Source organism: Furipterus horrens, unplaced genomic scaffold, assembly GCF_987537825.1.
Source record: "Furipterus horrens unplaced genomic scaffold, mFurHor1.1.pri manual_scaffold_5, whole genome shotgun sequence".
Classification (NCBI taxonomy): domain Eukaryota; kingdom Metazoa; phylum Chordata; class Mammalia; order Chiroptera; family Furipteridae; genus Furipterus; species Furipterus horrens.
Genome location: NW_028327175.1, coordinates 168,753,397 through 168,779,243, shown reverse-complemented (window position 1 = coordinate 168,779,243; position 25,847 = coordinate 168,753,397). Strand labels below are relative to the sequence as shown.

General features: G+C 56.9%; 1 protein-coding gene across 6 annotated transcripts in view; it reads right to left on the bottom strand.

Annotated features, from left to right (window-relative positions):
• Positions 1 to 234: 234 nt before the first annotated feature.
• The window catches only part of ZMIZ1 (zinc finger MIZ-type containing 1), a 110,337-nt gene continuing 84,724 nt past the window's right edge, over positions 235 to 25,847 (bottom strand). For 3 of the 6 annotated variants that reach the window (XM_090278289.1, XM_090278288.1, XM_090278284.1), the window contains 17 exons: positions 22,914 to 23,028; positions 21,692 to 21,909; positions 20,556 to 20,754; positions 19,413 to 19,685; positions 16,251 to 16,433; positions 15,242 to 15,319; positions 14,380 to 14,554; positions 13,695 to 13,836; positions 11,906 to 12,116; positions 10,681 to 10,786; positions 9,590 to 9,750; positions 8,504 to 8,571; positions 8,133 to 8,201; positions 7,425 to 7,669; positions 5,953 to 6,119; positions 2,364 to 2,621; positions 235 to 902 (listed from right to left, as the gene is read on the bottom strand). In XM_090278289.1, the coding sequence (XP_090134415.1) occupies positions 795 to 902; positions 2,364 to 2,621; positions 5,953 to 6,119; positions 7,425 to 7,669; positions 8,133 to 8,201; positions 8,504 to 8,571; positions 9,590 to 9,750; positions 10,681 to 10,786; positions 11,906 to 12,116; positions 13,695 to 13,836; positions 14,380 to 14,554; positions 15,242 to 15,319; positions 16,251 to 16,433; positions 19,413 to 19,685; positions 20,556 to 20,754; positions 21,692 to 21,909; positions 22,914 to 23,028 (2,776 nt within the window). In that variant the 3' untranslated portion in view covers positions 235 to 794. Of the gene's footprint in view, positions 903 to 2,363; positions 2,622 to 5,952; positions 6,120 to 7,424; positions 7,670 to 8,132; positions 8,202 to 8,503; positions 8,572 to 9,589; positions 9,751 to 10,680; positions 10,787 to 11,905; positions 12,117 to 13,694; positions 13,837 to 14,379; positions 14,555 to 15,241; positions 15,320 to 16,250; positions 16,434 to 19,412; positions 19,704 to 20,555; positions 20,755 to 21,691; positions 21,910 to 22,913; positions 23,029 to 25,847 lie in introns of all 6 variants that reach the window. The other 3 variants (XM_090278287.1, XM_090278283.1, XM_090278285.1) reach the window with 2 other exon arrangements.

Here is a 25,847-nt window from a genome sequence, read left to right as displayed (position 1 = left end):
GTGGCACTCCCCCTACCCCGCCCCCCAGCTAAGGGCACAATAATATCCACTGGGTACTTGCTCTCTGTTCCCCCACAAGGCTTAGCCCAGGTCCGAGTCCAAAGGTCGTGGAGCCACGTGCTGCGTTGTCCTGGCTCTGAAGAGGCCCTGACCCTTTTCCCACCAGTCCCCAAGCAGGAATGGCACACTCTCTCTCAAACACAGAATCTTGTCCTTTATCTCTGCTTTCTGAGAGTGTTCACAGGGTATCTTGGCTTAGAGGTCAGGGGTCAAAGTGACAACCTTGGCCTCTAAGAGAGTTCTCTTTCCCAGAGGTTTGTGCTTTTCTGTGGTGGGTGGGCTGTTCTCACTGCAGCCACCGTCACTGCTCCTCCAGGACTCGGGCCACCTGGGTTCGGGAGGGAAGGGGGCTTCTTTCGGGCTCAGTCACATGAAGGACGCTCTGGGCCAGGAAGCAGAGAGGCAGGGTTACAGTTTAGAAACGGGAAGAAGGGCAGGGGTGGGGAGAGCGGCACTGAAGGGTCGTTTGGAATCAGCACACACAGAGGGACCAAGAAGCTGTTGTCAGCAGGTGCCCTCTCACTGGCTGGCTTCCCATCGTGAGGGTCATCTTCGGGGCCTGCTCTGGGCATTGAATTCAGACCCACACAGGCTTCACAGTGCGGCCTCCCGCCCCTGCTCTGCGAGAGCCGAAGCAGGGGTGGTCTGAGGACACGGCTCCCAGTGGGGAAGTGTGTGTGGGACAGACAGGGAAGGAGTGGAGTGGGAGGGATGGCCCCGAGGGAGGGTGGGCTTCAGTTGTTCTCAAAGAGAGACAGGAGGTCATCGTTACTATTGCTCGGCAGGTCGGGGGGGTCCAAGTATGAGAGGAGCTCGTCAGGATTTGTGAGTTCTGGAAGGAGCTGGAAAAGAAGTGCAGAAACCCAGATGAGGTGTTGGCTGAGGGGCTAGGTGAGGAACACAGGGCACCCCCAGGCCTGTTCGCATGTCATCTCTCTGCCTCCCAGGGTCCTGGCCCAAACAGGGGAAACTAACGGTGCTGGCTGTCCCCCAATGCATGTAGGCCACTGTGCTGGTCTGGGGCACAGCATGCTTATGTCAAGCCTAACAGCTGCAAAGGCCCATGGCAGGTCAAGAGGCTTCCTCATGATCAGTTCCCCTGGACCCCCTGACCCCTGACACCCTGTCCAAAGGAGCTGCAGGTCAAGTGGGCCTCACAGCACAGACCATGTTGCATGCAGGCGGGGCGGCCCCTGCAGCTCCCACCACCCTGGATCTCTCTCAGAAGCTCTCAGCTCCTTGGCAAACCTGCGGCTGGCTGACAGCACTGTCCCTCCCTGTGGCCCCTGGGCAGAGGCTGCAGACTGTCCCTACCCTCTACCATGAGGTCCCTGGAGCCTTCTTATCATATGGGGTACCCTCATAAATCTAAAGGCAGTCCCCCTCCCCCACCAGCAGGGTGTGTGGAGGAGAGCTGAGTGAGAATCCAAGGTGACCTCACAACTGAATGAGCCCCATTCACTACAAAGACTGCCACTGTGGGGGCCAGGGGTGACAGTGGGGCTGGGACAGGAAGGACAGGAAGAGTATTTGGGAGGGCAGGCTTCTTTCTAGAAATCTAGAGCCGAGGGGTTGGGATGGGAGGGGAGAGTTCTCTACTTTTTCCTGGCCAGCCGCCCAGCCCCCATCATCCAGAGCATCTCTTCCCATCTTCTAGGACATTCAGGTCTCCAGGCAGGAGACCTCTGAATCTCAACCACCCACTTCTGTCTCAGTGACCCGCAGGCGGCGGGAGGATGATGCTACTCCCTGCCCCCCACCATGTCCCGGGGCCTCTCTCATAGTAAGCGATGGAGCAAGCAGAAGCACAGGGCATGGATAACACATGGACAAGAAACTGGAGACAGACACACAGCAGTGAGACAGAGGGGCTCTGTCATCCCAGCTCCTCCCCTGCCTCGGGCTGGAGAGTGTGGCAGGCAAGGAGATGGCAAACTCAGTGTGGGGGGAGAGGAGGGGCCGGAAGAAGGGCAGGGAGCCTCCTACGCGGCGGGGCTCTGTGAGGGCCTTGGGGGGAGGTGGGGCGGGGCTGGGCTGCAGGGCTGTGGCCAAGGGGAGGAGGGGGCAGGGGCTGGCAGAGAGGGGTGGGGACACGGATCCCCTGAGGCTTCTCCGCTGTGGGGTTCTCTGGTTCTGGAGCCAGGGGAGGCCAGCTGCTAGGGCCCACACACCACCCGCCCGCCCCTCACAGCTACGCCTCCTCCACCCGGGCCTTGAGCCCTCAGCACCCACGCCTGCTCTTTGGGCAGGTTCCGGGCGCCGGGCCTAGCCCCAAGCCGAGGCAAGTGGGGACCCCAACTTACATCCAGCGAAGGCTCCGGCATGTCAGATGCTCCCTGCGCTCCGGCCTGACCCTCTAAGGCTGAGGAGGGGTTAAAGGTCAGGTCGCTGTGTGGATGGTTGCCGGGAGCGGCCTGTGGCGGTTGCCGGGGAGGCTGGGAAGGAGGAGGAGGAGCCCCACTGTGATGTAATGGAGGCCCTGACTGGCTGCTGGGGTGTGGGACGTGCAAACCTTGTTGTATGGAGGGATGGGGCTGGTCAGAACTGCCAGCGTGTGGCATCTGTGGAGGAGGAGAGAGCAGGAGAAAAGAAAGGTGAGGTGACGAGGCACAGCGACGAGATGCCTGGAGAAATGAAAACCAAACAAAACCAGGAAAATAACAAACCCCCAAAACAAAGCCACCCCTTTACAAAGCTGAGTGCTTTTTTTCTTCTTTTTTTTTTTGGTAGAGAAACAAAATCTTCCCCCAAAGCTGCCAGTCAGGGAGGCTGTGGAGAGCAAGGCTGGGGAAGGGCCTCTGAGGCTGCGTGAGTCTGGGGGGGTAGGGTGGCCAGCGCCTCTGAGGTGAGCAGACCCCTGCACGCGGGGCCAGGCCCCTTCGAGCCCCTCCGCCTCCCCAGCCTGGACACCACCACCACAATGAACAACAGTGAGGGCATGATGGAGAAGCAAAATGGGCATGTTTCCAGGAGTGGGAGGTGGGAGGGTGCTGCTGGCAGCATGGCGCAGGCCCCCAAGGGCCAGGGTGGCGGAGAGCAGACACGGACAGACAGAATGGGGCGGGCGTGCAGCTCAGGAGTGGGTCTGTGCCCCCCGTGGGCCCTGGGCAGGGGCAGCGGTGGGCACACAGGTTCCTTCCAAGAGTCTTGGTACAAGCCCTGCCTGATGCCCTAGGGCGGGGTAGAAGTGAGCCGAAGAGTGGGGGCCTCAGCACTGCCAGACTCTTCTTCCTGGCCACACAACCTAGGCAGCTACAGGCTGCACCCCCAGGGTGCTGAGGAAGACAGACACCTCCATACCTCCCAGGGCACCAGGGCTCACCAAGGGGCTGCCTTGCTTCAGTGGGGGCAGGTGGTGCTTCTCTGACAGATGAACTAGAGGACCCACACCCTCCCATGTGCATAAGCATGGGAACACGGGGGCTGTGGGTGGGCACGGGGCAGGTGGTGGGTGGGATTTAAACCTTCCTTGCTAGTCCTAGTCTGTTTCCTGTCCAAAGTACCCCTCCTTTAGAGCTGAGGTCTCAGAGGGAAAGGCGGAGTCCAGCCCTCACCACACTCCCAGACCTGACTGGCCCCCAGCCCCATTCACACTCTGCTGGTGAAGGGAGCTCACTGACTCACCAGGCTGCTGCTGGCTTGGAAAGGGCAGCCTGGAGACCAAATGTCTCCTTGGCCATTAGTATGCTCTCCCCTCCCCATCTTCTGGGCCACACGGAATCATTCCTTTTTCCCTTTGTGGGTTTGAAAATGGCAGTTGCAGCTTCCCTGATTTTCTCTAGATCCTAGTTTCTCCTCTTTGTTCTTCCTAAAAGCTGCTCCCCAGGCCTCTTCCCACGGTCCAGGTGGCCCCTGGTAGCACAGTGCCCTCCAGCCAGGGCCCTGAGATCAGGGGACGACCCGAGGGCCCTGAGGTGGGATGCACATGAGGTAAGAAGGACCAGGTGATGCTGGAGGGATGGCTACCACTGCTGTCAGTAGAAGGCCAGCTTCTGACTCTCACCCACGCCTGTGGATGCCCCACAGAACCCATGCTGAGGGGCAAAAGGGGCCCACACTCCTGGGGCACCCCAGCCCAGGACACAGTCTTCAGATGTGCTGACACAGCAGTCCCCTCTGGCCCTGGCATCTTGCTGGAGTCTCAGTACTCAGAAAGGCAGGCAGGTGCTCTCTGGAACCTGCTGATAACACCCGTCAACCTGGCACCTGGATGGCAGAATCCTTGAGCAAACCGGTGCCTGTTTGGAGCTATCCTGCCAATCCCTGCGTGTATGGGAACCTTTTCCAGCCGTGTGCTCAGCTAGGGGCAGGCTGCTCTGGTTGGGCAGGTGTGGGGGGAGTTTATCTGTGACTGCACCACCCCACCTTGCACAGCTGTATTTCTGGGTCCAGTTGTCATCTATAGAGAGCCCAGAAATGAGGAAGGACAGTGTATATCTGGGGGCACCATAGAGAGCAGTGAAGTCAACTCACAGGCTTAGGTACCTGTGAAGAACCCAGGTGCAGGGCTAACAAGGTAAGAGAAAGCCTGGTTGGACACTGGAGGTGTACAACATCCTGCTGCCATTTGCCAGCGCTGGGAGTTGTGGAATGGTGGGCATGGAATGCTAAGGTCCTGTGGAGCAGGTCTGGGAAAGGGGGCCCAGGAGAGAGCCCCCCAGAGATCAGAAGCGCCATAGGGCAGGAAGCAACTTGCAAAATGTGGCAGAAGCCCTGAGAAAGCAGCTATTTCTGACTTGGCATTCTGGGGTCCTGCAGGGAAGTTTCCGTAGTGCCCTCACCTAGATTCCTGATTGACTGCCACTAACTGCCCATAGGACAGCCCATCTCAGTGGCAGGGCCAACTCCATGTCAGGTGTGTGGAATACAGTCCAATCCAGACGCCCCTTCCTTCCGGGCCATGTGATGAAGGACTGGAGGGTCTGAGTGGCACCTTCTGGTGTAGGACCATCCAACCCTGCTGCCAAACAGGACCCTTCTATGGAAGCCCTGGGCCCTTCTCTCTAGCTGGTGTGGCCTGGGACCCACAGCCAGGCCCTCACTGACCCCTCCCGCTCCTCCTGCTCATCAGGAAAAGACAGAATCACTGAAGCCTCGGGCTTCAGTTTCCCCAAAACCCCAACTGTTCTTCCTCCCTCCAGGCCCTGCCAGAACTTTGGTTCCTTCAGTGCAAGGCCTGCGTCTGTTTCCTCAGGGACAAGGCCCAGCCCAGAGCACAGGCTGAGAGAGCGTGTGCTAAATCGAATGGATCCATCGAGTGCACACTGGCCTCCTCCCCTGCTACCAGGGCCACGGGAAGGGGAGGCCTCTGGGTGGCAATGGGTACCTTGCCTGCAAGGGGCATTCTCAGCAGTGCAGGGTATGTGTTAATAGGTGAAACAGGACAGGAAGTGAATACTCGCAGGATTAGTAGATTCCTGGCATTTCTTGTTGCAGGAGGTGGTGACAGCCCCAAGATTCAGACCCCTGTGGAGTAAGTGCCTGGGTCTGGGACAAAATTCTGCATGGCCGGGGCTACCATAAGATAGTGTAAGAGTATGTGTAAGTGGGGGAGAGAGAGGGTGGGAGATGCATGTGGGTGTGTGTGCAGGTGTGTGTGAGGTTGTACATGGAAGTGTGCATATCTGCATGCAGGAAAGAGCCTGTGGCTTCCATCTCCTGAGAATCTGATGTGCTGGGTGAAACAGTGGGGTCCCAGGACACCGAGGGGGCATGACCCAGCCTCAGTCGGGTCCCCCACTCCTTTCTGAGCCCCCAACCCAATTCTCAGTCCTTTTTGCCTGGGAGGGAACTAGGCAAACATTAGAAAGGTCCCGGGGAAGACCTCTGCCCCATTAGCCCTGTGCAGAGGCTGGGGGTGTGGAGAGGTGGGGATGAGGAAGAGGTACTCACAGTTTCCTGCATGGGGTGGCTGAGGGGTTTCTCGAGGGCAGCCATGTTGTTGGGCATGTCCGGGGGGTGGGAGAGCTGGGGGGGACCGTGCATGAAGTCGTTCATGGACGTCCCGCCGGGGTTCCCATGGGGGAAGTCAAAGTTGCCATGGCCCTGGTAGTTGTTGCCTGGGAGGTATAACACGCAAGGGGGTCACCCGGAGGGAACACAGCCACCCCTGGGGAGCAGGCAGCGTGTAAATTGAGAACCAAGTCCTGTCCTTCTCTGAGGCCTGAGATGGCTCTTGCAGTTTAGTGTCTGGGCTGTGCAACGGGCAGCAATGCAGCCTCGGCCCCCAGGGCATGAGGGGTGCAGTGGGAGAAGGGGGTGGGCAGGGGGATGTGGAATGAGGCCCAAGTCTCAGCCTTCCACAGGATGTGCTGAGCGAGCCCCCTAGACCTGTTTCTCTGCTGCCCCCTCCTGCTGGCACCTCATCACTGGGATGACCCAGGCCCAGAGGGGAGGTCAGGGTCTGCCCGGTTCATGAAGAAAGCGGCGTCAGAATCAAGATGACACCATTAGAAGCCAGCTGTCTGGCCTCCCCAGCTTCTGTTTCCTCTAGCACGTGACTTTGGTGAGAGGTCAGAGGATCAGCACGCTGGGAAGCTGGGGCCCTTGGCAAGCTGTGGGACCCAGATGGGTGAACTAACATCTCTGGGTCTCTGTTATCCAGGAACTCTGGGGACCCAAGAGCAGGATCCTACGGGGAAGCTGCCACCCACTGTGTTTGAGGGGGTGGGGAGTGGGTACTTTCTAGGAATGGCCATATGGTGAAGCTTGGTCTGGGCCGCAGAGAGTAAGAGGGCAGTGACGGTGACATTGGTGGCCAAAGGCTGGAGCTCCAAGCCCCTGGATTCTGTCTCTGACAGAATGGGAGAGCTGCAGAGATAGGGGCAATACAGATATCACAGAGAAATGGGAGGGCCGGGGGCAGGGCAAAGAACTCCAGGTGAGAGTATTCTGTTGGTCCCAGTGCACACTCAGGCTGCTGAAGAGGTGGCAGTGTGCCCACAGCAAAGCGGGCTCTGAAGCCCCTGAGCTTGGCGCCTGCTGCCTGGAGTCAAGGAGCCGATGTCTCTGGCAGCTCCAGGAGTCAGGAGAGCAGGCCAGGCAGGGTGGGGGTGGGGGAGGGAGGAGGCTGGCCACATGGGGACACAGGCCCATGGGGCAGCTCCTCACTCATGCTTCCCAGCTGGGTCCCAACCCTCAGGGCTGGATGGAGCGAGGCAGCTGGATGGAGATGGGAGGATGGTGGTGCATGGGCTGCCACACCCCCAAATCTAATGATGTGGGGAAGTTTTTGGAGGTGTTTGCCACCTCTGCCCCTTCACAACACCCCCTCCCCATCTGCCACCAACAGCAAAGAAGTCCTGTGCCCACACTGGGACCTTGGGGATGCCCTCCTTCAGCCCTCCTTGTCGAGTGTCACTCACCTTGGCCGCTATAGTCGTTGGAGTTGGTGGCCCCAGGTGGAGGCGGGAGTGGGTAGGGGGACGGGCCAGGGCCCAGGGCTGCGATCATCTCCATGACATTGGGCATGATCATCTGGCTAGGACTCATGGTCTTGAACCGCTTGGAGGGGATGCCGTCGGGGTCATCCTTAATGTGTAGGTCTGACTTGATGGGCACTGGCCGCCAGCTGCACGTGGGGTCAATGGTGACTTCTTCGAATTCGGAGCTGTGGGAGCAAGGGGGCAGAGCTGAGGCACCAGGGAGCTGAGCCTCTAGCTTGTTCAGACATTGAGGTGTCCTTGTCCAGGTCCCGTGCCCCTATTTCCCCGAGACTCTGCCTATGATAGAGGTATGGGGAATTTTTACATTTTGTGAGAGATAGGGAGACGGAAGCTAGAAAAAGCAAGTGGCTGGGCACAGGGCAGCTGGCCCCAGGATCTCCCACGCAGGATGTGGCTGTTGGGGGCACTGGCAGCTTCCTACTCTGGCTGAGTTTGGTGCTTTGTGGAAAGTGCATTTGCTCCCAGTACAGAAGCCCCAGAGGTCCAGTCACAGAAAGGTGAGAGTGTGGGTAAGTGGTTTTCCAGCCTTGGGGCAGTCTGGGATGTTCACATGCTCACCTCATTCAATCCAGGCTGACATTCCTGCCACCCTGTCCCACATGCCCCTGGCTGGGGAGGCCCACTTACTGTTGGATGGCATTCAGGATACCCCACATGTACTGATCCACCTCCAGGCCCTCGAGCAGAGCGGTTTTACTGGAAAAGGAGAGAACAGTGCTTGGCCATTGCTCCTGGACCCTAAGAGGTGGGGACACAGGCCAAACCCGCCCCACTGTGTCAGCAGCACCGCCCCTGCTGCTGGCGACCACTGAAGGACCTGACAGCAGAGGGCGGCATGGTGACCGCCTGATACAAAGGCATTATGATCATGTCAACTGAGCCCCTCTGCCTTATCTGCATTCTCTCTCATGCTTTTACAACAGGTAGAGGCGGCTGAACCCCGAAGAGCAGGGCCAGAGGGAGGCCAGAGGAGCTCCGCTGGGGTAGGCATCACTCACTTGCACACTGGACACCTCCAGGTCCCTCTCTCGCAATTCAGCTGCAGGTATGATTCCAGGTCAAAGCACTGCGGAGGCCGACAGACAGACAGATGAGATCAGGGCTCTCAGAAACTGCTTCGACACAAGTGCTGGTGTTTCTGAGACCCTTATGAAGACCTCCCACCAGGGAGGGAGACAGGCGAGGGGAGAGACCCAGGGCTGGTTGCTGTGTGGGCTCTTCCTGCAGGCCTCTACCCAGCCCTCCTCACACCACCCCTGTGCCCATGTGCTTGCTCTGAGAAGCCGTCCTGGTTCCCCCGCAGCTGCGCCTCACTGATCATGCCCATGACAGCCCCACAGGCTGGGGGCAGCGTGGGCCCAGGCCTTCCTATCGGCCTAGCCCAGGCACCAGGACACACGTGGTCCAGTTCACTGGAGTGCCAGATTAAGTGACCAGATGTCCATCTCGCCCACAACGTTCTCCCTGAGGCAGGGAGGGAGCCCTCTAGGAAGCCCTCGGGAGGGTGTGTGGGAGGGTGCGGCAGAGAGTGTCACTGACCTGGCCCTGAAGCCTTTTCTCCCTCCTGCCCACCCTTCAGGTGCATACCTAGGCCCCCTCTGAGAAGGCTGCTCACACCCCTCTTCTGGTATTCCTTCCCTGAGCAGGCCCAGCTCAGTGACTTGCTCACCCCAGACTGCCTGCATTTGCAGTGCTCTGTTGTAGCCACCTAGACCGTGACCATCACTCAGTCCACTCATTTTCTGAGCATGTGTTTGAGGTAGGGCCCTGGGACACAGCGGTGACAGGCAGAGGTGTGTCTGTTCTCAGGTCCTGAGCCAGCCATGGCCGTATGCGTGGTATTTCCAGCTGGCATCTGACATCTGTCAGGGCAGGACCTACCTAAACCCAGTTCTGTAGCCTCCTGGGTCCTAGCCCTGAGCATGCAGAGAAGATGCTCCAAGGATAAGCGATGGCCAAAGTGACTGAAATCAGCTGCTAATGGCTACTGTGCCCTTCAGGGTGCAGAAACAGGCCCCGCCGCACCCTCTGCCTGCCCCTCCCCATCCTAGCCAGACGCCAGTGGCTCCTGCAGGATAGCTCACCTGGACGTGCTTGCAATCGTGACCTCGAGCAGGCAGCTGGATGCGCCGGAATGTGATGGGGCACTTCAGAGATACTTTGATGGCTGTCTGCTCCACACCGTCCTCCCCATTGAGGGTTGTGTTTCCTGATGAGGCTGCCACGCTGCTGAAATTCCGCTTGACTGTGGGGTGGGAGGTACAGGTGGATGAGGAGGGCATTGCCCCATTCCCACATCCCCCGACTCCCTCATGCAGCTGAAACACTCTGGTTCTCTACCCCTACCCCTAAATTGGGAGGTCCTGTGAAGAACTATAGCGAAGGTGAGTTCAGCTTGCCAGGTGTCCCAGGCTGCCCAGCACTGAATGGCAGCCCCCACGTATAACACGTGTGGAGTGCACGTGCACCTGGAGGCGACCGCATCAGTTCCCCGGTCTCTGCAGAGCAAGTTCTGCCTTCCTAGGAAGGGGACTTTCTGCACAACTTGCAGAAACCCCATCTGGCGCTTCTCCACTGATTTTCTGGGTCAGCAGAGCCCCCTCAGGCACTTCTGCACTTAATTCTGCCAGTGTGGAAATGAGAATGGACAACTAACTACCTGGGGTGACAGGGAGCAGGAGGTAATGTGAAGAAGTAAAATCGAAGCGGGGAGCAACAGTGCACCTCCATGCGTGGCGCCCCCCCCCCCCCGAGTTGTCACATGGGGTCTCCTCCAAAGGAATAGACTCTGAGCCAAGTCCTTTCGTCTAGAGTTAGGCATGAGCTATTGGGGCTGGGAGGCCAGCCTTGAATCTACTCCATGCCTCTTCTCCAGTTCTTCCCATCCTTCCAAGTGATCACCTCCTCTAGGAAGCCTGCCTGGCCTGTCTACACCATGATGTTTTGCGTTAATCTGCCTCAGATCCTGTCATGGGAGCCAGGTGGGTCAGGATTCCCACTGGATCTTACAGTACCCTACTCATCTGATCATCCCCATGGCCCCAAAGGAAGGGCAGGAGTCTGGGCTGGGATTTGGTGCTAAGAAACACTCAGGACCCTGGGGTGTCGCACATGGAGCCAAAGGTCCCAAACGGATGGTGACCCTGGAAGGCTGGGATCTGGTTCTCATACTCACTTTTGGTGATGCAGTGCTCCGCAGGCAGGAGACGCTTCTTGAGGAGGCCTTGCAGCACGGAGCGCACGGACGGCCGGTGGACCAGCTGCAGCACGAAGAGGTGGGACTGCAAGGAAGAGTGCGTGTTCAGTCCCTGTCCCATGGCCCCCATGACCCACCCCACAGGCAGCCGCAGCAGTCCGAGGCTGCCCCTGTCTGAAGGCCCCTAGGAGGCCGTCTATGTCCACAGTGATGCACTACATTCTGGGTGCCCCAGAAATGTAGGGAAGAAAGCCCTCAAGGACCAGGACACATCCTGGTCCTATGAGCTGAGAGACTCAGGCTGGGGACACCACCTGGGAGCAGCTGCTAGAACAGACACTGTAATACCTCTGGGATGGGTTGCGGGGACACTGGGCATCAGGACTGGAGCCTACCACACTTCCTAACCCTGTCCACCACTGTACCCCACCATGTATCCTCCACCCTTTCTGGCTGAGAATGGTGTCCCTGTATTTACTCCTCCAGGAAGCCTTCCAGGACTGCACACCCCAACATGTCCCTACAGGCTCTTCACTCTGACAGCATTCCCAGTCCTGTGGCGCCTATCTCCAGGAGGCCTCAGAGCCCCAGTGCTCATAAGGGCAGAGCTTTTCCTTCTCCTATACTCCCAGAAAGGCTACCAGAACAAGGTAGGCAATCCACTTCCACGCAAGCCCTGTGTGCCAGGCCCTGATCTCTTGGCGACAGGGATGTGGCTCAGAGGTGGCCCTAGAGCAGTGAGTCACAGGTCAGAGACACATACACATGTGTGATTCTCAGATAGTGGGTTGACTGAAGATGGGAAGAAGTAACTCCAGACTTGGTGAAATTGGGTCTGGGGGAAAAGGGGATTAGAATATAGAAATTTCTTGCTGATGAGGCCAGAACAGAGCCTAGCTTTGAGGTGCACACAGAACTTCACCTGAAGAAGGCGGAAGAAGGTGTCCAGGAGAAGAGGCCTATGGGAGTAGGTGGAGGTGAGAGTGCAGACCAGATGGAGGTTGTGGTGAAAGGGGAAAAGGCCAGAGCACAGTGCCTTTGGAGGTTTTTATTTCATAGCCCTGGGGGACCACTGCACGTTTCTGGAGAGCGTTTCTGAAAGATTGCCTCGGTGGATGGGGGGCAGAGACCTGAGGACAAGGCTGCAGAAGGAAGGTCACGACCACGGTTCCCTGCACTGTGCCCTCAGCCTGCCCACACTCACACAGCAGCAGGCCGTGACGGTGATCTGGATGGTGTTGCGGCCCGGCTGGCACACGTGCTTGAGGTGCAGGGGCTTGTGGGAGGTCTTGTTGTCACCACGCTCGATGGTGAGGGGCGTGGCGTTCACGCTGACCTGCACTGAGGCCGGCCAGTTGGTGTTCATCTGCCGGTCCTCGTGGTGGTAGCACTTGAACTGTAGCTCCAGGTCAGACCTGGGGGCAGGGAGGGACAGGGAGAGACAGGGCTCAGGTTGGCTCTGCCAGGGGGCTGCTCGTGGCCTCCATGACACCTGGCCTGGCCACACATCCCTAACTCAACACAGTCCCATGAGTCTCTCAGGACCCCATTCTTGGCTTTTACTGCTTCATCAGCCTCCCCAGGCTCTCCTCTCTCACCTTGGATATTCCTCCTGCCCTTATCTCCATTCAAAACCCATCCTAACAACCCAATTTCCCCCCATAACTCCCACATACTCATTTACTCCAGCCACCCCAACGGCTCTGGCCACAATCTCCCCCAGCCCCCTGACCTATAACGGTGATGTCTACTCCCCCAGGGCAGGGACAGAGGGACAAAAAGACACTAATTTGACAAGACCACCTGAGAGTCTGATTATGCCCATCCCCAAGGCTCCTGCTGAGTCGGAGAAGCACCCCAGGCCAGGGCTGTGTCTGGTTCAGGCCCCTGAGTGGGCCTCGAAGACACAGCACTAAAGCGAACCAGCAGTGCTCACATTTGCATGAAACCCAAGCAGGGCCAGTGTCCAGGGCCACAGGAAGCCTCTTAGATGAGGGTACTCATGGGTAAGGAAGGGTGGGTGAGCAAGGTCTCTGCACAGGGGTCTCTCTGCCTTCCTGCCTTAGCATCTGAGCTCCCATCCTCTGGCACCCATCCCAGCTGTCTCTGGCCCTCACTGCAGCCTGCTCGAGGTAGCCAGCTGTGTATGCAGGTATGTGTGTGTGCATGTGTGCCATCTCAGACCCATCTCTTGCTCTCAAGGTGCTCACTGGGCAGCTGAGTGGCCCTGGTCACAGGCATGGCATAGCACCTGAGTCCTGCCTAAGGAGGAAGGATTGAGGGTGGAGACACCATCAGGTTCTGGTATCCAAGAGACCCAGGCCCATATCCCAGCTCTGTCCCTTGAGAGCTATGAGAAGTCCCCAACGCTAATCAGCTCCTCTAGCCTCAGTTTCCTCATTGTTAAGAAGCAAGCATTGCCCACTCAAAAGATCAAAGAAGATCAGGTATGGAAGGCACAGGAACACAGAACACGGGGCCTGGCCCAGCAGGGGACCACCTAACCTCTCCTAGTGTTTGAGCAGCAGCCCCCTTGGTGGCCAGCCCCCTGCAATCTGCAAGGTTAGTCGGTTCTGCCCAACCCAGGCCTGTTCCCACTCTAGTTCTTCTCTCCACTTTCCTGCTTGGCCACAACCAGCCATCTGAAGTTCCTCTTGCCAGCTCAGGGCCTCTGCTGGAACACCTCCCTGCTCAGTCCTTAGGTCTGAGATAGCCACCTTTTCCTCTGGGAAGTCACCCCTGACCACTCTCTTGGGACAGGTGTGAGTGATAGCTGTTCCCTGCCCTCGGGCCACTATGCGAAGTTTGCTTGTTTGTCTCTCCTGAACCTGCAAGTTCCCCATGACACCCCCAGGGCCTTGCACACAGAGTGCTCAGTCAATGTTGCTGTAACCTAAAGGTGGCAGGCAGATGCTGGTACCATGGGTCCAGAGTTGTCACCGTAAGGGCCTTCTGCAGCCAGCATAGGCCCGTGTCCCTGCCCTGACACTCACCTCCACATCAGCGTCTGGTGGACAGTGGGCCGCAGGTGAAAGACATGGTTGCTGACAGCCAGGTTGTGCTCAAGGCGGAAGGGCTCCAGCACCACGCCGTCCCGCACGGGGAACGTGAGCCGCAGCTCGTCATTGTGGGTGGCTGGGTGGGGGAGGAGCTGATGAGCGATGTGCCTCTGGCCACCATGGGCACACAGAAGCATGGGCTCTGGGGCCATGCATGGGGCTCACTCACCTACTTGACATGCACCCTTGGCTGCATGCTCAGAGGAACACACAGATGTGGGTGCAAATGGCCATAGCCGCTGGGCTGTGTGCCCTAGTACACATCAGGGAGCCCATGGCTTCTTCCAGTCTACCCGACCCCATCCCAACCATCCCTATGTCCCGTGTCCTACTCATCCTGGCTTTGCATCCCCTCTCGCCCACAGGGTCCCTGCTCTGGAAGCCCCAGCTTCCTCCTCCGAGGCCCTTTCCCAGCTGCTTTTCTTCCCAGCCTCCAGCTGCTCAGGCAGGGGATGAGGGCTCCTGGCAGTTCAGCCCCACCTCAGATTTCCCTTCTGGGTGTGGCTTACCTGCTCTCAAGCCTTCCTGCCCTTTCTATGTGCCCAGCCCCAACAGGTAGGCCAACTTCCACACACCCGGGCTCCTGGCCGAACACAGGGAGGGAGAATGGGGCACTCACCTGGGGGTGGTGGCAGAGCACTCATATTTGGCTTGATGTCAGGTGGGAAGGGTGGTTTAACATCTTGGCTGGGGGACAGGTATGGGGGGATGCTGCTCCCGGGGGTCATGGGGGGTGTGGGATTCCCTGGAACAGGTGAGTGGGGGTAATTTGCCACAGGAACTGGCCTGGGAGGCTAGAGGAAAAGAAACCACAAATAGGTTATGGGGTCACAGAAATAGAAGGAGCCACGGTTGTGGCCACATACCCCACCCAACCCAGGGTCCCAGGGTTATTGTCTCTGCTCCCCTTAGGGAGGAGAGCCCCCCCAACCCCACCCCAGGAAAACCACTCCCTCCCTCCTGGCTACACTCAGGCTTCTGTCCTCATCAGAAAACAGGTAGACCTGGGAAAGGACCTTCCCACACTTCACTTAGGGGGTGCAGGGTCCCACAGCCCATTTGACAAATGGGAACCCAGGCTCAGGGTGATGAGTGCTGTATCGCTAGGAGGAGAGAGCTGGATCAAACCAGGGTTCCTGCTGCCCACATCATGACTCTAGGCCACACTCTCCATTTCCACCCCAGCCCACTGGAGTCTCCACATGGAGTCAGGCGTGCGGCATCATGAGGCCATTGGCTAACCAGGAGCCCCTCTCCCTTTCTTAGTTCCCACCTTGCTTTCTTCCAGGACTGGCCAGGTCCACACTTGTCCCTGACCGACCCATCCACCCAGAGTTGTGCGGATTCTCCTACCGGGCATCTCTGTGCCCCAGAGAAGACAACCCGAGAGGGCACCCCCATACATGGGCCCTGCTAACTCCGGAGGCTGGGGTGGGAAGGGTACGTGGGTTATAGTTCCTCAGATGAGAACTGGAACGTACCCTGTTGACATTCCCTTGGCTGTAGTTACTGTAGCTGCTTCCCGAGAAGGTGTTATTTTGTCCATTAAACTGCTCTGGCTGTTAAAGCAAGATAAACAATGACATGAGTAGAAGACAGAAAAGCCCGCTCTCCCTCCTGTAATGAAAATCTGCTTGGAGTACAGGGCATGCTGAAGAGTCCCCCTGACACCCCAAGTGCCGGGGATGGGGGTGGGCGGAGCAGAGCAAGTTACCCCCTGGGGACAGCGTTTCACCCCTTTCTGTCCACAGTTATTAATTTAGCAACAGAGTTTCCAAAAATAGAAACACCTAGTGTGCTGAAGTTACAGCAAGAATAGTAATGCCACATGGAGGCAGTCATATAAGTTGGCATAATTCCTTGGCAAATAAATGTAAAATATTTCCAGTCTTCTTCACTCCTGAGAATGTACTTTATCACAATCCCAAAGAAGGAAAAAGCTATGTGCCTGAAGATATTCATCATAGTATTATTTCAAAAGTGAAAAATCAGAAAAAAATCCAATGTCCAACAGAAAGGGAAGGACAAAATATGGCACAGCTATCTCAGAGGAATGATACGTAGCCACTGAAAGTGGAATCCATGGCATCACTGTAGCAGCAGACAGCATGCTATGAGCTCAGGTCAAGTGAAAGAAACAGATTAAAAAAGTACAACCACAATAATTATATAGCATGTTAGTGTCCACGTGCATGTAGAGAAATGAGGTTTAGAATGAAATGTTAATATATTCAGGTGATTTTCCTTAAAAAATGTATTCCCTTTATTGTTATTATCTTGTGTGTTGCTGTAAATAGTAAACAGAGAAGGTGGTGATCTGAGCCCCTGAGAACAGAAACCAAGAGAAGCCAGAATGAAGTTCTGGTCACTATATGTACAGCTCTGGGCACAGAAGGACACATCCAGAAATCTCTGCATATCCCCTGGTGACTCAGGGAACATCCCCGGCCCAGCACAGTGAGGGGAAGGATGTGGGGTGTTGGGACTCACCTTGTAATACTGCCCCATGTTGACCGTGGGGGGCGGGTACTGCCCGGTGCTTGGCTGGCTGGGCATCCTTTGCCCGGGGTAGCTGGGCGAGGTGAGCGGCCGTGGGGGGTTGGGGGTGGGGTACTGGCCTGGCTGTGTGGGGAACTGGCTGTTTGGTCCATATTGCTGGTTTCCATAGTTGGGCTGTGGCAGCAGAGAAGGGGAGAAAGCTGTCAGTGTCTCGGAGGTGAGCCACTCACTGGAATGCCAGGACTACCCCATTGCCTCTCCTTTGTCCCCGCTGGCTTCCCCAACAAAATGCCCTTCCCACCTGGAAAAGGGAGAGGTGAAGCTGATGATGCTTGGGGCCCCTTCTTGCCTGGACATCCAGGGACATTGCATTCTGTCCATCTGACTCAGAGCTGTCTTTTTCAAAGCACCATGCCACCTGAACTTCGGGGGTACTTTTAAAGCCTCTTGTTCACACCATTATGGGGTTGGGGGGCTTGATACTAAAGCACCCTTTGTGTCTCTCCTAGTGCTTGGCATGTGAGGGAACACAGACAACAGGCTGCAACTGCAGAAAGGTGACGCCACCCTTGCATTCTGAGGCTGAGTCCGGAGGGCACTGTCTGCATACCCCACATTGTGCATAACACACTGATGTTCAGTTCTGAGCCATCTGTACCTGGTCCGGAGAACTAGGCTGGTGAAGGGCAAGAAAACCCCTCTCAGGAGAGGCACTTGAGAACAAAGGGGAGACAGCTCCAGGGAGGGGGAGGGACAGAGTCACTATCTATCCTCATAGGTCTACGAGGTGGCACATGCCACTTCTGACCATGCTGGTCTCTACCTTTCAGCCTCCTTCCCCATCTGTAAGATCAAGTGACCCTCAGGGCCACCTGCTGCTCAGACACCCAGGCCATTTTGTCCTGCAGAGTCAGTGGTTTCTTCTTCCCTGTGTGTTGAAATTCCTTGTCTATTAATCGTCTCTCTTGCCCTCTGGCCTCAGAGGTTCAGGGGACGGCTGCTTTGTCCCAGCATCCGGCACAAAATAGGCCCTCAATAAATACTTGCTCAACGAATGAAAGCAGGACCTGGGGACATATGTCTGTCAGTGCTGAAGAACTTTGTCTAACTCAGTGTTGTGACCCGGTGGCTGCTGTGTGATAGTGAGGTTCCCATCACATCACTGGCGGAGAGGAAATGGAGATTGCGGCCTGCCCACCAGGCTACAGAAGGGAATCCAGGATGGGACCAGGGGACCTGACTCCAGCCCCAGCCCAAGGGTCTGGCAATCCAAAGATTCTACGAGTATGTCATTGCAAAGTGAAGCCAGTCTTCCCAATCAGGGACAGGCTATGCAGGTTGTGACCACCCAGTGTGACAGCCCAGGGTCAGGCGTTTTGTACTGGGTAACATCAGCATCCTAGAGGAGGGTGATTTCATAAAAATAATCGAGAGCCTTTGGTGTGCCCTGCTGTGGCAGGCAACAGCCAAGGGGTCGGATGCTGGTGCAGGCACTGGGTTACATCGGGCTAATGACAGGGAGTCCCACTGCCTTTTCCACAAACACCTCCTTGGGCGCCAGCAGCCACACTGGCTGGGCTGCAAATGCATCTGTAGCCCAGACTGCAGGGATGATAGGCGTCTGGGCACAGAGAAGGCTGAGAGGGCTGTGCATGGGAATGAGGCCAACAGCTTGAGGTCCCCCAAGAACAGCCAGAATCTTGGGGGCCAGTTTCCTCCTTTGGACCCTCCCTGAGCTGGTGCCAACCTGAGGGTGTATCATGGCTTGACCTAGGTTCCTTGGTGTTTTCGGAGATCCCTGACCTCTCCTCTTGAGGACTCAGGACACCTCCACCAGTGGCCAAGCCACCTGCTAGCCCAAGCTAAGATGAATGCTGAGGGGAACCCCACAGACCTTCAAGTAACAAACATAAGGTCTTTGGGCTTTATTTTTTAATTTTTATTTATTGATTTTAAAGAGAGAGAGGAAGGGAAAGGGAGAAAGAGAAACATAAATTTGTTGTTTTACTTATCCATGCATTCACTGGTTGATTCCTGTATGTACCATGACCAGGGAGGGATGGAACCTGCAACCTTGGCATATAGAAATGACACTCTAACCAACTGACCTACCCAGCCAGGGCAAGGACTTTGGGCTTTAAACCATTGTGAGCTCAAGTTGGAGGCCACAGTTCTGAGACAAAGCGGGGTGAAGCCGGTCTGAGAATGGGCATACAAGCAGAGCTCTAGGGGAAATGCTCAGGAAGGAACTTTGTCCCGGGGAGGAATCGAGGCAGACTTCCTAAGGGAAGTACTCTGGGCCAGGACTCTGGGGCCTCTGTGTCTTCTGCAGCTGACCCAGACAGGCTACCTGCTACCAGCTCATTTTCTGAGTGCTGATGGAAGGCCATCCTTCTCCGACCTTATACAGAGTTCTGTACACTCCAATGTCCTGCATTTCATTGTGGGTTCTTGCTTAGACCTTATCTTTCCTGCTACAGTGTTGGTTCCCAGAGGGCAGGAGGTGTGGATTTTACTTCCCTAATCTTCACAGATACCTTGGCTGAACTGGGCAGCCTAAGAGGCAGCATTCCTCCCAACGGGGCAGCTGACTTAATGACAGAAACACGCCATGTGCCTTCCAATCACTTCTCAGCTATACCTAGCCTTTAGGTATTTATAGGGTTTTGTCTCATCTCTCACTCTTGGAGGGCAGTGGGGACGCCATCGTGTGGGTGTGAGGACTGTGGCCCTGTGGAAGGATGGTTCCTTACCCAAGTGACCCAGCTAGTGTCTGAACCTAGACAACAGTAAACACTGACAGAGGCAACTGCTTGCTAAGTGGCCGCCCACGCAGCCCAGGTCAATTCACTTCATGTGTCTCCTCACTCAAGTCCCCCAAGCAGTGCTAGGAGGTAAGTTGGAGTGCCATTGCCTTTTCCAAATGAAAAAGCTGAGCCTCTGAGAGGTGATGTGACTTGCTCAAGGTCCCCCAGCTGGGGAATGGTAGAGCTGGTCTTAAACCCAGGAGCACCTGACTCCTCAGGCTCTGTCTCTTGGCCCAGGTTTTCCACACCATTTCCAAGGTACTTCCCACAACCCGTTTCTTTGAGCCCCAGGATCCTCCCCCCCCCCCCCCCCCACCACTCACTTCTTGCCTGTTGTCACACTCACCTCTCCTGGGTATGGCCTCTTTATGCTCTGAATGGGAAGGGACTGGGGCCGGGGGCCCGGGTAGGTCTGCTGGGGCATCCGTTGCCCATGTGTGCCAAAGGGGCTGATGCCAGGTGGCCGGGGCTGGTTCATGCCCATGGGAGGGCCGCTCATCCCCGAGGGTGTCATGCCAGCCGCCATGCTTGCAGGGTTCATGCTGCCCCCCATGGAGGCAGGACCCCGCGGCCCGGGCTGGTTCATGAACTGGCTGTTATACGCCTGCGTGGGACCCATCTGGAAAGAGGAACAGACCTTCAACAGGAGAAGAAGAAAAAAAAAGAATAAAATGCCACATGCATTGAAAGTGCAGGGAGGGAAGTGTAGGGAGGTGGGGGGCTTGGGGTGGAGGGCACTTTCCTGTGTGGTTGCCGCTGGTGACCAGGCCCCTAGGAGCAGCAGTCTCCTGGGTTCCTGCTGCCCTCTGCAGGCCGCACAGGAAAGATGGAGCCCAAGGAGTGTTAGGGGGTGGGGCACGGTCACTCCAATGCACAGGCAGCATTTCCAGAGAGGCAGGCAGGGAATGGGTCAGAGGGTGCAGGGGCAGGGAGGGCATGGGAGGATGGAGAAGGATGAGAATGGAGGCAGGAGCCCCTTTCCTGGAAGCCCTGGCCCACCCCTGGCTATTAGCCAACGGAGACACACCCTCCATCCACAAAGTCTGATGTGGCCCCAGTTCCCACTTCTGCAGAGCTAGGTCCTGGGCAGAATTCACAGAAAAGCTGACTAGGAGAACACTGGCCTTTAGGCCACCCAGTGGACAGGCTGGTGACAAGGCTATTTTAGACACTGAGGCGCTCTTCACTGCACAGGAGGCCAGAGAGCAATTTGAAACCTCTTTGCCCGTATGCAGATACGTAGAAGCCTCTGACCCATGCAGAATAAACACAAGCACCAACCCCCCCACACACTATACCCAGACACATCCACATCCTAACACACAACCTCCATGTGCTTCCAGGAAAACCCAAATGTACCCTGACACCATCAGCTCCCTCAGCATCCACAGCCCCACAGACACCAACACCCCAACTCTGATTCCTGGGGTGGGGGGCTGTCTGCCAGGCTGGCTGGGTGAGGCTGGATGAGGACTAGAGGGGCCCTTACCGGTCCATATTGGTTTATATCCTTATTCTGTGTCTCCTGCAAGGCTGCCACAGTGGCAGTGGCTGTGGCCGTGGCCGTGGCTGCCGCTGCTGCCACTGCAGCTGCTGCGGCGGCAGCCGCCGGCTGACTGAAGTCAGCAGGCGGCCTGGTGTGCGGAGGGATGCCCATGCTTGCGGGGGCATTAGGACCCCCAGGGTAACTGTGAGGGAGAGAAGGGAAGAGTCAGATATGACCTGAGCTGGGAGGGAGAAGATGGGGCAGTTCCAGGCCCTCCTGCCCTCAGCTCATAGATGGGGGATGTGTCCAGACTCAGAGCCCAGAGTGGACAAGGGCCTTCTGCAAGTTGACAGCCATTCATGTCACTCGGTGACAACTAAGGTGCCGTGTTCCTGGAGCCCCGGCCAGGTGCCGACTGGCGCTGGCTCTCATGTGCATTAAATCACTGCACCTTGGTCGCTCTTCTGGGCCCATCTTCTGGAGGCGAACTCGGAACCTCAGTGCTGGGTGGTGGGCTAGGGATGCAGCTTTAGGTGTGGACGGTATGTGTGTTTAACTACCTACTTCGCTGATACCCAGCAGGCCTATGGTCAGCTCTGGGGGCTGGGAAGGGATGAGGCCAAGGAAGTGGTCTTGGACAGAGCAGGGTGGCATGAGGAGTAACGGGGTGCCTCTGCCCCACCTACGTCTCCAGAGCACCCTCCTGGGGCTCCTTGCCCTTCCTTCCTTCCTCTTGAACTGGGGGGTTCTTAGCCTCTGCATAGCTCGGCTTCTGTAACCAGCAAGACAGGGCTGTTCTCCCTGAAGCCCACCTACGAGATGCTCTTGAACCCCCCTGATCCAGGAGGAGGAGAATTATCTTGAGGAGTGTGATCCTCTATCACCACGGGCCTGAGGCTGTCACAATGCCACCCAGCTGCTACAGTGCCAGGGAGCAGTGGCCCCAGGAATGGGGGATGACTGTGTCCCTTCAACTGGTGGGACAGCTGAGGATGACAGAAGTGCCAGGGCTCGCCCACACTTTGTAGGTCAGGAAGCATGGCATTGGGATTTAAATCCAACTCTTCCACCTGGGTGGAAGGGAAGGCCAGGGCTGTCCACCGACTCTGAAGGATGTTGCCCTGAGCAGCCCTGCTCACCTGGCCCCGAAGCCCCCGCTGCCGGGGTAGTTGGGCCGGCCGTACATGCCCTGCTGGATGTAGGGCTGCGCAGGACCAGCCTTGGCTGAGAACTGCTGCTGCTGCCCGGCAAACTGGGGCGAGTTCAGGCCGGGGTTGCTGGTGGTCATGCCCGACGCCATGGGGTTGCCGCCTGGATTCATGGGGTTGTTGGCATTGGCCATAGGGTTCCCGAGGACCTGCGGGCAGAAAAGTGGTTGTCACCGAAGTGGGTAACCCCAGGTGACATGGAGATGAAACAGGAGAAAGTGGGGGGCATGGAGAAAATGAAGCACAGGGAGGGCAACAGAGGAAAAGGTGGAGAACAAAGGGGGACCTTTATTGTTCCCAGAGTGCACAATGATTAGAGAGGGCAACCCAGCCCAGAAGCAGGCGGCACGGAAGAGGAGACCCTGAGCCAGTGACTGATGAGGAATGGCTGGGCCTGTCTCAGGTGGCTGGTGGGAAAGCACTGACCTCTAGACCCTCCTGCCCTGCAAAGGGGTCTGGATGCCCAGAGGGTTGGCCACACAAGGCCCTGGGTAGCTACTCTGTGAGGGTATAGAGAAGCCCAACTTGCCAGCATTGGAGCACAGCAGAATCTTGGCTAAGGGGCTCCCGAGACCCAGGTAAGCTCAGTGGTTCCCTCCACGGCAACAAGCTGCCCTGAGCCTGCCTCATGGCCATGTCAGAGACAGAAGGGGGCGGAGGGGCAGAGAGGAAGGAGTAGAGGAAAGAGGAAGGCACAAGAGAGTGGGAGGCAGGGTTGACTAGGGGTTTCTCATAAGTTTAAGCTCAACATTTTGCTGAAATCTAACCCAGGTCATCCAGGTTCAAAGACCACAGATATTGGAGCCCCCTGAGCCATGAACATTCAGGAAGCTCTTCCGTTTATTCAAACAAAGTTAACATGGGTTAGGGAAGAACCCCTTGCTGTTTGTCTGTGAAATGAAAGCTACTCCCCCAGAAAGGCCCTAGGATAGGGCAGTGCCCAGGGGCCAGCTGCTGCCCTCCAAGGCAGGTTTGGGCTTATCCTGGGTGAAGGTGTGTCCACAGCTGGGTTTGCCCTCAACATTGGTCTTTCCAGCTGGGCAGAGCCTGGGAGAGCAAGGAGGACTGGCACAGCAAGGTGACCCGAGGGCCCCAGGGCTTGAGGGATGGTCTCACCTGGAAGTGCTATGGCTGGGGCAGGACAGGCTCTTACCTGGCTCTGGGATGTGTTGGTTACTCCCCAAACTGTGGTGACCACGGAGAGGGAGCCGGGAGGCTGGTTGGTGTTCTGCTGCCAAGGGACAGGGTCATAGGGGAATGACCCATCACTGCAAAGAGAGACAGAGGGGCGGTCCTCAGGGGCTATAGACACCACGCGGACAGAGGAGTGCCCTATCACCCCACCATGCTCTGTGGCTCCCAGCCAAGCCTAGGCAGCTCTGTATCCCCAGGGCCTGGCATGGTGTCTGGTGCAGAGTAGGTGCACCTTGAATGATGACAGACTGTGCAAGGGTGACCACCTTTCCTCTCCACTCCTGTCACTAAAGAGGTGCCGCCCCCATGGCTGTCTGTCTCACCCTAGCCTAAAGTCCACAGGCCACACTAAGGAGGAGGAAGAAGAGAGACTGCCAGCACAGTCTAGGCTCCTCCTTCAACCACACTCTGACTCTTAAGTGGCTCTCTAGAAAGAGTGCTTCCCCCACACCAGCTTCCCCTCGGAACTTCCCGGTCCCTTCTCAGAAAAGGTTGGAAGGTCCCCAGTCTGAGTGCTGGCTCTTCCCCATTCCTCCTAGCTGCCCAGCCCAGCTGAATTGGCCTTTGGAAGGAGCTTCCTTTTGTCACTCTTTCTTCCCAACCCCAGATCACAGGTACAGGCTTACCTGCTCCCACCCCAATTTCTTGTGCATACCCCCCACCAAGCTAATCTCCCCTCCAGCACCTAAGACACTGGGCACAATAAGAGATTTTTAATTGTTCTAGTGTTACAAGGCAAAGTCCCAATTGACACTGCAGAATGATTTACCCTGATCCCATCCCACCCTACTTCCCGCCTTGACCACCACCCCTCCCAGATCAGCCCCAGCCATTGCCCCGTCTCTCCAGTCACTTCGCTAGGCCCAGCAGTACCCGCCTTGTTTGGTGACATCTCCTGAGAAATCCCCAAACATCAGAAGCCAGGACTTAACTTTAGGCCCTGCCCTACACACAGTAAGAGTAAGTGCTCCATAATGGCTTCCTATTGGTTGCCATGGTGCAGGTGGAGAGGGACCCAGTGGGGAGGGCCAGGTTCACAGCTCCAGAGAGAGAGGCTGGGGCTGTCCCAGCCCCTGAGAGTGCCAGGCTGGGGCTGCCTCGTCCCTCAGCCAGTCCTGCGTTGACTCTCCGGCACCTTGCACTGACAAGAGAATCCCAGGCACGGCCCCAGAAAGGGCAAAAAAGCAGAGTGCACACTTATGTGGTCCCACTTCAGTGCACGGCATGCCGACAGGGTTGAGGTCTGCCAGACAGTGCTGTGGGGCATGGAAGGGTGGGGCCCTGGAGGAGGGTGGTGTGGCAGGAGAGCATCTCGTGCCTCTGTCTGGCTTGTGCCTTCATTTTCAGTAGGTCAGCAGAAAACAAAGACCTTCACTCACCCTGGCTGAGCAGGCAGGCCCAGCCCTTGAGGCCGGGAATACTGGGGGTAGAAGGTTAGCACTTCCAGGAGGGAGTGCCTGTACCATAGGCATGAAGGGTGCTGGGAGCCTGGGTTCTGCATCTGCTCCATGTGGGTAGTCAGGTGGGCACCCTGCAGAGGTGGTCAGACTGGAGGGCAGGACCGTGTCACTGTGTGCCCATGCTTGCTCCTCCTTTGTCTGGATTCCCTCCCTGCCTGGCCAGTCCCTGGCTTCCTTCTCGTCTCTGCTCACCAGTCACCTCATTGGTGGGGCCTGTCCTGACATCCTGGTACAACAGTAACCCCACTTCATTTACTTTTCCTCTTATTCTGGCTTTTTTTGGTACCCTGGCTACAAGTCCTGGCCCTAACTGCATGCAGTCTCCTCATCTGTAAAAATGAGCCTATGAGTGGCACCCTCCTCCCCTATCAACACCCACTCAATGTTTTCAAGATGCTGGTCATGAAACACGAGCGGGTCATGACATCAAACTGGCATAAGGGGACAAGAGAGGGAATAAAACAAAGCAATCAAGTGTGATCACGTAGTAAGGATGAATGTTATCCTTGAACTTAAGTCTTGATTTCACCTGCAAGTAAACGTGCATCCTGGGTCATGGTGTAAGATGTGCATTTACTGTGGGTCAAGTAGGTCTGAACGACACAGGCCTTGGATGCATACACCTGATGTGATTCAAAGAGGGGAATGCAGACAAAGAGGCTTTCTAAACTGGAAGGTGACACAGACAGACCTGAGCATTAATCATGACTTCGGGGGAAAAACAGCAGGCTGAGAATTGGGGTGAAGGAGCTGTTCTCAGGGAACCTGGCCCTCCTCCTGCCTGCTCCTTGCTGGCCAGATATGATATGGGTCATCAGAAAGGGGTTGAAGACCAGAGGCATAGGCGGAAGGTGACAGACAGCTCACAGTGTATCTGGGGGCGCCGAGTGGGAACCCAGAGAACATGGGCAGGGTGGAGATGCTCAGGAAAGTAAGCAAGGAGCCTGCTCCTCAGTGCAGCTGGGCTGGAAGAACCTCTGCTCTCCAGGGGAGGTCATCAGAGACCTGGGACACTGCTTTGTCCCAGGGCCGGCACATTAGAGTCTCAAAGGGAGGTCCTGTAGGTTACAGTTCTAAACAACAAAGAGGAAACCCCTGGACACCCTCTTTCCATGGGGCCTTCGTCCTGGGTGTGGCTGAATTGAATTCAGGTCCCTAGCAATTGCACAGAGCACAGGCCCGAGTCTGTCCTCTGTCCCCAGAAATCCTGCCCTACAAGCTCCCACATCAACCCTGCAGGCTGGCTGATGTCTGCTTCTGACACCTGGCAGGTTCAGGAAGTAAAGCCCCCTGGGAGTCCCCAGAACCCAGCAGGGCCCCTTCTGAGCCCCCCAGGGCCAGCAGCTGCTGCCTCACCACCTCAGGCGGGGAGGCCCCAGCTCACCAGGATACTTCACAGGCCCACAAACAAGCTCCAACTGCCTGCCACTCCG